Source organism: Lampris incognitus, chromosome 13 (assembly GCF_029633865.1).
Source record: "Lampris incognitus isolate fLamInc1 chromosome 13, fLamInc1.hap2, whole genome shotgun sequence".
In the NCBI taxonomy this organism is placed as follows: Eukaryota; Metazoa; Chordata; class Actinopteri; order Lampriformes; family Lampridae; genus Lampris; species Lampris incognitus.
In genome coordinates this window covers 11,763,669-11,778,267 of record NC_079223.1, presented here as the reverse complement: position 1 = coordinate 11,778,267, position 14,599 = coordinate 11,763,669, and the positions used below count along the sequence as shown (strand labels likewise).

At 43.7% G+C, this 14,599-nt stretch overlaps 2 protein-coding genes across 3 annotated transcripts in view; one reads left to right on the top strand and one right to left on the bottom strand.

Moving 5' to 3' along the window:
* Positions 1 to 624: 624 nt before the first annotated feature.
* Positions 625 to 9,862, top strand: mrpl2 (mitochondrial ribosomal protein L2). The gene is made up of 8 exons (XM_056291361.1): positions 625 to 704; positions 1,196 to 1,285; positions 1,387 to 1,594; positions 8,384 to 8,525; positions 8,638 to 8,753; positions 8,901 to 9,011; positions 9,101 to 9,174; positions 9,257 to 9,862. Exons 2-8 carry the CDS (start codon positions 1,214 to 1,216, stop codon positions 9,464 to 9,466), a joined length of 933 nt encoding a protein of 310 aa, XP_056147336.1. The 5' UTR covers positions 625 to 704; positions 1,196 to 1,213; the 3' UTR covers positions 9,467 to 9,862.
* Positions 9,863 to 10,002: 140 nt separating this feature from the next.
* Positions 10,003 to 14,599, bottom strand: part of LOC130122440 (phosphofurin acidic cluster sorting protein 2-like) — a 74,437-nt gene continuing 69,840 nt past the window's right edge. For both annotated transcript variants that reach the window (XM_056291359.1, XM_056291360.1), the window contains exon 24: positions 10,003 to 14,543. In XM_056291359.1, coding sequence (XP_056147334.1) covers positions 14,428 to 14,543 — 116 coding nt within the window. In that variant the 3' untranslated portion in view covers positions 10,003 to 14,427. The remainder of the gene's footprint in view (positions 14,544 to 14,599) is intronic.

Sequence of the window (14,599 nt, the reverse complement as noted above, 5' to 3'; positions counted from 1 at the left end):
GGATCTCTCTCCCAAGATGGACAGACGTGAAATGGATGTTGTGTTTTACACAATTTACATAACACAACATTGAAAGAGGACAACAGAATTATAATGGACTTATAAAATATATGAAGAATATGATGAGCAGGATGCCAAGCAGTGTCCAGACGCCACCGGAACAGCCCAGGACCCGAGCCACGCGACCACCATCACCATGTAAAAAACAAAACAAAAAACAAACGAGAGAACGGACATATATCCAACAATATAGAAATAAACAGATGGTGTAAATATAAAAAACCTTATGTGCTTAAAGTACAGTAAACCACCCTACAAACATACACTATATACATTTACATACACGTCACAAACATACATTATAGAAATTTACGTACGTCATCCATTACATCCATCCACTACATACACACGCGCGCACGCGCGCACACACACACACACACACACACACACACACACACACACACACACACACACAAGTTGTAAAGACCACAGACAGAGTAAGCAATTGCATTTGCCATTGTGCGGTTCATTAGGTGTTGTGGTTTATACTTCTGACCAGCAGGTGGCAGTAATCCACATTACAGATGGATATCAACCATGTCGAAATGCACGAAGAAGAATTGGGCAAACGTCATCAGTACGCGACAGTACGTGGGAGGACCTTAAAGGACGCACAGTCGAGGATAGATGGACTAATTTAAAAGGTTGTTTTAATTTCAACTATATACCTGACATGACAGCGAATCTAAGATACGAACGGTTGTCAAAATTGGGTTAATTTTTTCTTTACAACAAACGTGGCAAATCTTTACATTAAGTCTTGCCTTAGCCGACACAAGCTAGTTAGTTAGCTGAACATGAAGCCTTAGAGGTTAAGCTAACCAACGTTAGCTTGTCAATTTCTTTGTACAACTGTTGGTAACGTTGACATTTATCCACGGCAATGATGGGTAATGATTAATAGTTAATTGATTTATTGATCAGAATCGCATTTTATTATTCTGACTGGGAAGACGGACGTGCTGACTGGTCAACATTGTCTCCTGCCAAACAACGAGAGACCGTTGTAAGCAGGCAAAGTTATCCAGAAACGTTGGTTGACTTATTTTGCCAGGGACGGGGTAAAACACCCTTACTGAAACTAGGACACTAACACATAAAACCTTTATTATTATTATTATTCTCTTTATTACAGCCGTGTTAAGATAGCGCCATGGCGCTGTCATGTCTCACGCGGGCTCTGCGCTCGCTCTCTCTGTCCCCGCCTGTCGGCTTGTCTTCACAGGTACACGGTGTAGTTTCATTATTGACCTTAATTGAGGATGTTGTCATAAATTGCACTATTGCAAGCAGTTGTTAAGGTTCTGCTTCTACTTGTGTTTACAGGCAGTTGTACAGACTAAACTGAGAGCTCAAATCAGCCCCAACAATCCGCTGTCATTGCCAAGTGCAACTTTTATCAGCAATGTACAACAATGCAGAGGGTTCCTCACTACAGCATCTCTGGACCAGAACCGAAGATACTGGAAACAGAGGGAGAAGTACACAATCAGGCCCATTGGCATGAGAAAGACAGGCGGCAGAGATTATACAGGTGAGAAAATTGACCCGATCACAGCATCCACAGTTGAAATTTGGCTATTGACCTCTCCTCTTATCAGTTCTCTCCTCACCTCAAACTACCTATCTCTACTGTCTTGTCATAATAAAAGCTGAACCCCCCCCCCCAAAAAAAGTCATAAACACACAGGGAGTGGACGTAGTGACACTAATCTATTAAACAAATATTTTATTATTTATTTACCTTTATTTAACCAGGTTAGTCCCATTGAGATTAAAATCACTTTTACAAGAGAAACCTGGCCAAGAATAGCAGTAGTACATCGGTTTCAGCACACACTCACACGAAGACAACAGAATAGCTCAAAGTGCAAAATAGCATAAAAATTAAGGGAAAAGATACAAACCTGTTAGCAATTGAAACATTTACAATTTCCAACAGACTGATTCCATAGACTTAACCATACCTTTAAAGCCAGATAGAGTAACCAAGCCCTGGAGTTTAAGTCTATTCTGCAGGCTATTCCAGGCAGATGGTGCAGAAAACATGAAGGCCTTCTTGCCCAGCTCAGTCCAAACTTTAGGAACAGTCATTTGCAAGGTGTCCTGAGACCGTAACCCATAAGTGCCACGTTTCATGGACAGAAAGATAGATAAATAACAGGGGAGGGTGCCTAGAATGGCCTTATAGATAAAAACATACCAGTGACTAAGTTGCTGTGTTGATAGAGCAGGCCAACTGACTTTGGAGTAAAGGACACAGTGATGAGTGAGGGCTCTAGTTTGTAACAAACCGTAATGCTCTATGATACACAGTGTCTAACATATGGAGACAATGGGCTGATGCGTTCATGGACAGTAAGTCACCGTAGTCAAGAACAGGCAAGAATGTTGCTTCAACTAGTCTTCGCCTGACATTGAGAGAGAAACAAGACTTGTTCCTAAAATAAAAACTTAACTTCAATTTTTTTTTTATTTAAAAATATTGAATAGAAAATGTAACATGAATTTATACAGGGTTGGTAACTTGTGACATTGAGACCCTGTAAGAAAAATTTCAGGCATGTTTGACCATAAGAACAAACAAACAAACAATTTTATTTATATAGCACTTTTAAAAACATAGTTACAAAGTGCTTTACGCATAATATACAAAATACGAATAAATACACAAAATAGATTAAATGAATATACGACATGGCATAGGGAGCAACAGAGAAAGTGGAGCATTTCTGTATGTCTGTTGTAAAGCCACTAGGAGGCACCATGCAGTCTGCTGGAAGAGTGCTGTGTGCTATCACATGCATAGTCAGTCTCAATTCAGGGGCCGCATCCTTCGAAGGACACGGGAAGGCCAGAACCGAGTGTTGTTAAGTTAGACGGTCTGGTCTACTGAGGATTTCCAGCTGCGTCACTAGCTGTTCCTGCCACTCCTGTTGCCTAGCAACCATGACAGCTTCAGTTGACATTCAGCTAATTACGCAGCTGGGAAGCCTCAGTAGACCACCGTGTCCTTTAAAGCTGGAATGCGGGACTTTTACATATAAATGAATGTCCGTGACATTCAAGCTCTTGCCAAATGAGTTCCCACAATAATGATGAAGTCTATCACCGCAGGTAAATCTGTATTTCTCAGTATACTGGAGTCTTAAATCTGGTGTCTGTGGCGACATTCATACACTGCATTCCTGCACTGGTGCACTGGAAGTGATGCATAGTGATGCCTTTTATGTCAACCAGCAATAGATAGTCAGCATTTATGGGAACGCCCACAAAACGTCACATCCGTTTATGCCGTGGGGGAAAACAAATCTTTCGAGTTAAGGCCGGTAGACCTTTTGAGGTCGTTGATCTTTGCTATTACTATTACTTTTTATCTTTGCTCACTACCATGCCGAAAAGTTGTTGTGTAGCGTTCTGCACATCAAATAAATTTAAAAATCCCGAACTAAAATTTTATATACTGCCGAATAAACTTAACGGAACCAGCAAGGTGAACAAAGCGGCTGCAGGCTATCAGGCGGCAGGATATGTCAGGACATTTATGGGATCCTACATCTAGACATGTATATGTGTGTAGTTGGCACTTCATAACAGGTAACTTTGCTTTATCCAAGTGTTATATTATTTCAGAAGTGGCATGAATATTGGGTTAGTTTTGTTGTGGGTTGTGTTGCGGGGCAGGACCCCGCCCCCTCATTCCGCCGGAGTTGGATGAGGCAGCACACGTGTTTTATTTCATCAATGAGGGAAGGGATATATTGGGGCTTTCTTTGTCTACTGGTGCACAGATGTATGTGGGCGATGATATGTTGGCTGTGAGACTTCCAACTCCAAGAGTATAGCGGTATGTGTTGATGGCATCTTGCTCATGGTGTCTCCCCCACTGGATCCATGGCTTCATAATAGGCCTGTGTCTTTGTCGGCATATGTCATTGATTAACGACCTGCCTGGATTGGCAGCAGTCAGGACACGGTGCGCTATGGAGCCTGTAATGCGATCCACTTGCTCCTGAGGCCACTGCACACAAGATGCCTGGCTGATGGTTGCTCTCTCCAACTTGTCCACCTCCTCTTCGGTCACTTCATGCAGGCTGAAATACCATGGCTTCTTGGATGGTGTGGCGAAAGCTTTGAAACTGTTCAGCATCACTGCATGTGATGATTTGCCAGCCAGCATGGTCAGAAATTGCAGCTGCTGTGAAGTAGAGGCTTTTGGGATTGGGGCTTTTATTTTCCCTTTTCCTCCTGCTGATGTTTGCTCAGAGTAGTTTCTGGTACAAGTGCAGGCTCAATTTTTTTTTTTACACAGACCTGATTCCCTGTGCAGGCTTTGATGGTACATGGGACTTTATTAAACCCCATCCTAACGCAAGGCTCTAATTTAAAAAGAACAGCAGCCACATGGAAACACGACTCATCCAGACTGGAAAAGAAAAAAGCAGAAACAGTAGTTGTGGAAATACAAAGTGTGAAATATATCAAGCTTAATAGTCATAGGCACTCCAGATACACCACTTCCCCTGCCATGCAGTCGCAATGACCTGTCAGAACTGTCCCGTCCCCCTGCACCGCAACCCAGGTCCGATGAGGTTTTTCGGTAACCCTCCAGGATGGCTTCACATCGCAGTGAAATAAATAAATGTCGCACCCTGACATTTTGTGACGTAATACCACCCCCACAAATCCACTGGTAAAAAAAGCGTGAGCCTCCAGGGACCTGCTGTAACTCTTCAGGTTGTAGTGCGAGTAGATCCCTGTGTGATATAGCACATCGCCAAAACATAGGCTAACAGCATTGAGTAACGTCGCTGCTACAGCCCAAACTGTGCATGGAATTCACTCATTTTTGTCTTAACATGCTAAGACATACTAGTCTTTATATCATAGCGTTAATGAACGTAGGATACCAATACAGACCGTAGGATACTGATATTACAGGCAGTTTGTGTAATCCTATCTAAGGTTGTAGCTAAGTGTCTCTTACCTGGAGACTCAACCAGATAACAAAAAATGTCAGGAAACGACACCTCTGGCCATTCAGTTGGGTCGTTGGGCCAGTCCTGTATGGACAATCCGACCCAATACGACTCAGTTTTTCTATCTATCGTGCTCTGTCGAGCGGCAGCATAAGCCACGATGGGTTTAAATACCGCGCTTTCCCCACCCACGCAGACTCCGCCCACGCCACGCCCCCAACTATGACTAGCCACTGTCTGTATCTGTGATTGCTTTGTCAGAGCTGAACTTCGCTGTGACGAAAGTGTTTGTATGCCTCCGATTGGCTTGCCTTCAGGGCCTTAGACCAGAAAGCTTCCGGGTTTGGAAGCTATGGCGAAAAAAAAAAACCCCCCAAGAAGCGGCCAAGAAAAGTTCTCTGATGCTGCAGTGAAGAAAGAAACTTGGCGTTTAGAGGAAGGATTAAAGAAAGCGATCGACGGCGAGGACAGACACTGATAGCCATCGGTGTAGCTTTCCTCGGTGGAGAGTGCTGAAAGAAGAGAAGTAATTAATCTCACTGCCAGAAGGGGGGGATAAAACTTCCGCACTGCAGGTTTAACGATGCTGGGCTTAACATTAGAAATGGGGCCAGAAAATGTATTTTGTTTTACCATTTATTCAAAGAATCGGAGATGCTTCACTGCCGGTGCTAGCGTGTGATTTGTCTAATTGATGTCCGCAGTTGACAACGCCATTTTATCTTTTGGGGGAAAAAAAATCCAACCAGACCAAAATGCATACTGGACTTGTGGTCCATGGACGATCCATCCGTTGCATCCTTCAAATTCGGGAAAAGGAGGCCGCATTCCATTATAATTCTGCTGTCCTTTCTCAATGTTGTATTGTGTTTTATTCTGTACACACAACATCCACTGCATGTCAGTCCGTCTTGGGAGAGAGATCCCTCCTCGGTTGCTCTCCCTGAGGTTTCCTCCTATTTTTCCTCCCTGCTAAAAGGTTTTTTTAGAGAGTTGTTCCTTATCTAATGCGAGAGTCTAAGGACGGGATGTTGTATTGCTATAAAGCCCCCTAAGGCAAATTTGTAATTTGTGATATTGGGCTAGACAAATAAAATTGACTTGACAATTCTCGGCCGCATTTGAAGGAGCTTTCAGAACGGGACAGCCTTGGCACGCCGCTTTGATGTAATCGGTCTTCAAATGCAGCATTTGAAGGATGTGGCTGTTGAATTGGGACACGGCTAGAAACTCCCAAGGGCGTCGCTCTTCAATACAGAAGAGACAAAACGTGTAATCAAAATCAGCTTCCACAGATAAGATGGCAGAAAGCAGCGAGTAGGGGTAACGCTGTCTGTCCTTCAGTGTAGGGAAACTGGAAAAATACAAAACAAAATATAATGGCCTCTGATCACAATACTTCAGGTCTTATTTTCTGTGTGCTGAGCCGATGTGACGTGAGAGCCTTTATGTAAGTGATCCGGGAGATTTCTCTTGAGTGGTTAAAATAGATTTAGTGTTGACATTAATAAAGTTGTTGAAGATGAGGGAATTCTGCTGAAACACTTACTTTCAGAGGCAAATCTTAGTTGTGTAAGCTGTTTATTTTCAATCATTCATTTGATGCCACAGTTTATTATATCTTCATAACTATTTTCCCCATGTATTTACCTTTCCTTTAATATCAGGTACCTTTTTTGATTAAGTTTTACTACTTCTGGACTGTGTTTAGTGGAATATGGGCCCGTTCTTCAAAGAAGAAAAGCCTCCGGTTCTTTAAGCGATGAAGGAAGTAGGAATCCACTCGGTAGTTTTCACTCCGGAACTTTCCGTTGAGGTTCAGTGGTGTTTAGATCTGGTGGTTGGGCGGTCATGAAACCCCTCTTGAACTCGGTGAGCAGTGTGTATGGGGGCATTATCTTCATGGAGTATGGGAATATCATATGGGAACATAGGGTGCACTAGGTTCTGTGAAATGGCCTCGTGTTCCTCGGCCTTCATACGAACATGCAGAGAAAGCATCAGACCTAATGACTCCCTTGAGATGTCTGCCCGTACCATTACTGCTTCAACACTATGTTTAACAGTTGGGCACAGATGTGGTCGGTTGAAAGTGTACTTTGGCTTTCTCCAAACGTAAATCTGCCTGGATTCAGGAACAAAAAGTTTAAAGAACTTGTTTTTTCCATTGCTCAGTGGTCCGGGTTTTTTGCTTCTTACATCAGCTTGTGTCTTTGGGTGTTGACTGTAGATGCAAGTGGATTCTTTATGGCAGCCCCGCCATAAATTCCAGCTTTGTGACGCTCCTGGCGTAGTTTTTTTTTTTTGAGACTGGGTTACAGAGGTGTTGACAAGTTTGTGGTGGTATTTTTAGGCCATAGCTTTTTGGTGTTTAGCAACTGTCCTGTTCATTATCTGTCTACCCCTGTTGGTGAGCTTCGACTTGCAACCAGTTCCTCTATGCTGATGCAGTTTGTGTTCGGCTTATGCCATTATAACTTTGGGGACTTCCTCGTGACACACTAAATAATTCAGTATTTTTTTGTGACCAATAAACCTGCAATTTGGGCACTGACGATCTCGCCCCTCTGGAGTTAGTTGCATCATAGTGCTTTGAAACCTCGCATATTGAAGCGCTGAGTTGGGATTTTCTGACCTCCGACTAGAAAAGTATAACCGAACGCCCCCTCAAACTAGAGTTCCTACTTGTAAACTCGGGGCAAATCCATCTACCTCAGCTTCATGGAGAAGCAGCTGTTTGATGTCAAACAATGGCAGCACCCATGGAGGTGCATAGTGTTAATGGTAAACCATGAACTTAAAAGGCAACATAAAGTATATCTGCCTGTATTTAGTAAAAATACTTTCATATATTAAAACCTGTTCTGCATGTACATTTTGGACGTTTTCGCCTATAAAAGTGCCGTAAAATAAAATGTATAACGACGTGTTACTTCATTGTTTTTCCTCCGTTTCATTCTTATATGTAGGGAGGCTGCACTGCTGACAGTTCAGTTGGCTATACATTTACCTTTGTCACGGTCTGCCATGTTTTTTGTTCACATTCGGCATCATGCACCTGTAACGCTTGGAGGTTGGAAATTAGACATTTCAACTGGGGAATTCCGACCTCGAACGTTGAACGGGACACAGCATTATAGTCAGATCTTTGTTCGAGCCAACATACTGCCCACTGGCCTTCAACCTCACACGACTCACCTGTCTAGCTCCCCTTGTCATTGTTATTTAGTTACTTCAAAGTTCAAGTTCTTTTCCACGTGGTGTTTTTGGTATTTTGGCTGCACCGTGCGCATGCTTCTTCTAATCTGAATTTTAAAATAACTTCATCTTTATCTACTGTGAAGGAAAGATACAGACACACGGCATAGGCGGTGGCCACAAACAAAGATACCGCTGGATTGACTTCCAGCGGCTGAACTATGAACCAGGCAAAGAGGGCCAGCCCTTCGATGAGAAGGTTGTTGAAGTCCGCTACGACCCATGCAGGTGAGGTGCCTCTGAAACATCCCTGCTATACAACACATTTCGTTAACACGTCAACAAATGCTGATGGAGTCAATGTCATGCTGTGATAATCTGTTGTGCGCTTTCTGCTCAGATCTGCAGACATTGCTCTGATAGCAGGAGGTAACAGGAAACGGTGGATTATCGCCACAGAGAACATGCAGTCTGGAGACATCCTCAAAACATCTGCAGTTATTGGACGCATGGCAGGTGCAGCAAGAGTTCACCTTTCAATTTAACCACCGGTTTTAGTTAAAACGCCTCTCCAGATTGCTGGTCGGTGCTTTGCAGTTGTAGTGGGAGTTCTTTGGCTTGTGTTTTGCCGTCTGGCCCTCACCAGTTGTTTCCACTCTGCAGTCTCAGCCAATGAGGGTGACGCCTACCCACTTGGGGCTCTACCTGTGGGCTCACTTGTGAACAACCTAGAGATCTATCCGGGGAAGGGAGCAGAGTATATCCGCGCTGCAGGTAATCATCTGTATTGTTTTTTCAACTTGACACGGTTTATTAGCTACTGTAATTTGACGTTTCAGTAAAACCACACTTTTTCTTTTCAGGCACAAGTGGGGTTTTGCTCCGTAAAGTAAACGGAACAGCAATTGTCCAGCTTCCATCAAAACGGCAAGTTCAGGTGAGGTTCTTTAGGCTTATTTGTCATGCAAGGGGGGGGGGGGAAATCAAGATTTTAAACATATTTTTCATTGTTGTGACAGGTGCTGGACACTTGCATGGTGACGGTGGGCCGCGTGTCCAATGTCGATCACAATAAGCAAATCATCGGGAAAGCAGGTCGCAACCGCTGGCTCGGCATTCGCCCTTCAAGTGGCTTGTGGCAGAGGAAGGGAGGCTGGGCAGGACGCAAGATCAGACCGTTGCCACCGATGAAGAGTTATGTTAATCTGCCTTCGATCGCCGCTACATAAGGACACCGTGAGCCTGCTGTTTAGATGTTGTCCTGTTTTTACCGAACGAGTTCGGTAAAAACTCTGTAATGCCATTTATTGTTTGTCATTAAATTGGAAGTCATTAAAAGAGCAGTAAACCTTTTTTGACAAGGCTCAGCGTTTTCGGTTTTTATTGTTCAAAGCCATCCAGCATGCCGAATTTCGCCACAAGAGGGCACTGTTACATAACCTCACACGAACATGAACAACTTTTGGCTCCGCGGAAACATAAAATCCGGGTGAAAATCAGTTTAAATTGATCTGCTCCTTTTAAAACATCTGGGTATTTTTCGGTGAAAATCAGTAATAAGCAAAAACGCTGAGCCTTGGGTATGGACTTAAGATGGTAGAACCGAACCCACACGGCCACCAATGTCCTCTTCATCTACACCCTTGATAATTTTTCTTAATGAGAGCGGGTGGAGACAGGCTAAAAATACGTGCTTGGCTGCACTTTAAGTTACACAGACTGTTGTTCACTGGAGGGAAAAAAAAGTCAGGCGTGAATGCGGACAGCTGTTTGTACACAAGATTAAAAATTTTTATTAAACACAACTGCTTGTGAGAGCATGGAAAGAAACAAAATATAAAAATCCAAAACATATTTACACCTATAGTAAAACATGCAAGAGTAACCAATATTTTTAGTGGTAAATTTAAAAATACTGTCATGTCATTTAAAATAGGGTTTGTGCAAAGACACCGGGTGGCATTTCCAGGAACCGGATCAATGAGGCGGCGTGTTGGAAACCCTCGGAGGCAGGGCTGCACGATTATGGCCAAAATGATAATCACGATTATTTTGATCAATATTGAGATCACGGTTATTTATTACGATTATTCCTTGACTTTAGGGACGAAACATATTTTCTTTTAAAATAATTCTCCTGTGAGGTCTCGTGGGAAAGATGACGTTTGCAAGCATCGACTATTCATTTTAAAATCGCTGTTGATGAAATGAATTGTCAGGCTCAAGTATGGCTCCCTGGTTCTGCTTGACCATAGGTCAGTGGTAGTCGCAAAGTACTCGACAGCTGTGACATCCCTCTCCATTTCCCCTTGATGCTTTGCATACAGCGCAAGTAATGCCACTTGGAAAAACAATTGCGTGAGGGGATCACATATCTGTTGTCCAGTGTGTTGACCATTTTCCTGATGCCTTCATTGCTCACGGTGTTTATTGGACACGTGTCTTTGGCCAAATGGGATGCGACTGCATTGGTTATTTCAATCTGTCTGTGGGAGCTGGATGGATACGGTGACTCGTTGTAGAGGGTTGCTGTTATGGATGTTTGAGTTGACGTTGGACAAGGACGGTGATTCAGTGAGCTAATGCTAGCAATGTTATTCTTCTTGGCCTTCATGCATTCTTCCTACTGCAGTTTGTGGTGTTTTTTCAGGTGGTTGAAAAGGTTAGTTGTGTTGCTTTGTGGCGTGCACACAATTCTACGGCACTTTGGTCTTGGTTGACATCGCTTGCCCTGAATATTTCCAAACAAGGGATGATGATCCGTTTCAAGGGAGTAGTGCGTCGCTTTCTGTTCCATCCATCCATTATCCGAACCGCTTATCCTGCTCTCAGGGTCGTGGGGATGCTGGAGCCTATCCCAGCAGTCATTGGGCGGCAGGCGGGGAGACACCCTGGACAGGCCGCCAGGCCATCACAGGACTGACACACACGCACGCACATTCATAACTAGGGACAACTTAGTACGGCCGATTCACCTGACATACATGTCTTTGGACTGTGGGAGGAAACCCACGCAGACATGGGGAGAACATGCAAACTCCACACAGAGGACGACCTGGGACGACCCCCCAAGGTTGGACTATCCTGGGGCTCGAACCCAGGACCTTCTTGCTGTGAGGCAACCACTGCGCTACCGTGCTGCCCTGCTTTCTGCTCCAGACATTTGATATTCGTTTTGCCCTTACTTGTCTACTCCGGGCTGCCGCTGCCACAACCAGAACATTTTTGCACTGGCTGCCGCTGCAGGGTTGGCACTTAAAGGCAACAGCCGTGATTGGTCAGGCAGTTAGTATACAGTGGAGCGTTCCATGAGCGGAGCACGCATTTTAAACGCCAACATCGCAGTCGATCGTGTTCGTTTAATTGTGGGAAGCCAGAATCGTGACTAATATTCGATTAATTGTGCAGCCCTACTCGGAGGGAGACCGCTGTGGGAACAATCTGTGTAATGTACATAAAGCAGCTAACTTTCTGGAGTGCCATGTTTAAATCTGAAGAATATTTTGTGAAGTTAGCCAACTACCTCATTGATCCAGTCTTACGGAAAACACCCCCATGCTACCACTAGATCTAGGGCAAAAAAAAACAAAAAAAACAAAAAACAAACTGAGGTCAAATACACTGAAATACATGTAACCACTTATGCCCTTATAGTATTGAAAGGGCAAACACGTGAAAGTCCTCTCCAAACGTAGTTCCACCCTGGCTAGCACTTCACAGCCCAGATTCACACGTGTACGAGGGCCAGGTCATCTCGGTACAGAGGAAGAGAGCAAGAACTCCAAAAACAAAGCTAACAATGACAGCAGACACATACGGTGATAGATGGTGAATAAACATTTGCCGCACGCGGTGACAAAAGAAATGACACAGCCGTCAGTCCGAGACCTCCAAAGGCGCTTAATCCCAACACAAACATGACGTTCCCACTCAAAAGGTCATGTTACAACTAAACAAAAAGCCACCTTATGACTACAGGTAGTGGTTAATATCTCAAACATAGATTCTAACACTCCACTTCAAAACCAAAGTGTGTCCTAAATAGAGCCGAAGGATGTAAAAACCATAAGAAAGTGCATTACACAGTGGAAGAGATGAGAAATTACACATGGTAGTGTTTGAATCGTAAAAATCGAACAACGCAGTCACAAGTTATGGAAATTTGGCATTAAGAGTGAGAAACAAACCTTGAATGTTTGTGCTTTCGGTTTCGTGGGGGGGGGGGTCGCGTTTCACAACAGTAACATCTCGAATCGTTATGTACAACACTATAAAAGCAAGCCGGTCAAAGCTCATAAGTCTTCACTTTATAAAAAGCAACAAACAAGTAACTGATTTCAACAGGAAGTCCTCTGTCTTAAGGTTTCCTGTCGCAAAAAGTTTGCCTAAAAAATACTATTCAGGGAGTACCTTCAGACAGCAATTACCACATTCATACACACACACAGATGCACACGCACACACACACACACACACACACACACACACGGGCAGTGACGTGGACATCGGCCAACACTCCGAACATTTCTTTCATCAAATAGTGTTTCTTTCAAAACAAACTGCTAGAACTGTACTGCGCTCGACATTCCTGCCAACGCACACTTCAAGTTGTCTGTACAAAAACGGGCCTACGCAACACTGGGTGGGTAACTTGTCTGGTTAGAGTACATGAAAGGTTATATAGACTATTTGTGCATTTTCCCCCACAACGAGGCAGCTATATAACAGGACACAATAATATTAATAATAATAACATATTGTTTAGGATGCGCACGTTTCACTTTGAGCCAAAATATAAACGACTTCCCACACAGGAAGCCTGTGAATAGTTGGCCCCCCCCCCCCCCCCCGACACTGGTCTCAACAGGGATAACAAGCGTTCTACGTGTGGGCAGATGTTCTTTGTTTAGCAGGTGGAGCGCAGCACTCCGGTAGCTGGACTGTGAAGCTAACTTGACTTTGGCACGACGACCCATCAGGTCTGACGCAGAGCCCTGCTGGATCTCTTTCACCTGACCAAGTTTGTGAAACGGGGGGAGATGCACTTACAGTTAAGCCAAAATACCCCAGGGACCACCTCTGGGACTGAACACGAGCCGGCCACGTTTTCTCAACGTGGAGCGAAGAACCTCAAATTATCCCGGTCAGGGTCCAGATTACTCAAATAACGGCAATTCAGAATCAACTGGAGGGAAAAACGCAGAAGAAAACATCAGGGCCTTGAATCAACATGACCAAGTCCCAAAATAAAGGGATTCATACATTTGGCATTCAGCTGTAAGAGTTTAAATACATCGCCTTATATATCGGATGACCCTGTTTTAAAAGTGGCTGAAACTTTGCGGGCCTCGAGCCGTCGATAATGAACGTATAACCGACACCAACACACCTGTACAAACAGAAGCACTTGACATGAACGGATAAAGGTTTGATTCGACGAGCTGTTTACATGTGTTAAAAATGCATTATAGCTACATTCATAATAGCTACCTTCCAAAATACCTTGCTTATATTTTTCTTTTTTTGATTTGCTTCAGGTACACATTGTGCTTCAGAGCAACAAGGCAGAAAGAACATCACATGTTCCTTGCAACAAAAAAAAAAAAGTTACCTTTTTTTGTGTGAAAAATACACGAGCGGGACTAGTAAGAAAACAGAACACTGAGTTAGAAGGGAAGTTTTCCATCTAAATTCACAGCAATATTCCCACTTTCAATAACAAACACAAACACCGTCTCAAACAATCTCACACACGCACACATACACACCACTGCACATCACCATCACACTCCTGCATTGTCTATAGAGTAACAATAAACATAGGATTTCACAGAAATAATAAAATGTTAACAAAAATCAAAGTGCAAACACAGCTGCCAATGTCAAAATGTGGCAAATTGTCAATAACCCTCGGAATACTTGTGAGGTGGCAGCAACATATCTTACAAAATAGTACTTGTTCTTTTTTTGTAGTGTGTAGTAAAAAACAAAAACAAAAAACGACAACATCAAAACATCAAATTGACAACATGAAATTTGTTCTGTGTATCTTGAACACGTGGTTACAAGTCAGTTAAGGTTTCCACAGGAAAACTATCACTGCCAGGGCTCGTTGGCGTTTCCTCCATTTCGCCTAGGCCCCTCTGTGAGACAAGTGCAGGGAGAGTCTGGTAGCGGTCGGTGGCCGGGGTCACATGGGCTTGGTGTAACCAAAGATTCCCACTGGGAAGTGCTTGACGTGGGTCGGCCACTGGGCAGCCAGCTGGAAAAACTTGACATCGTTCCACTCCACGCCGTCAATGGACACTGAGGAAGAGAGGAAATTCGTAGAGCTCAGAAAAAAATATGGACTCTTTATAGTC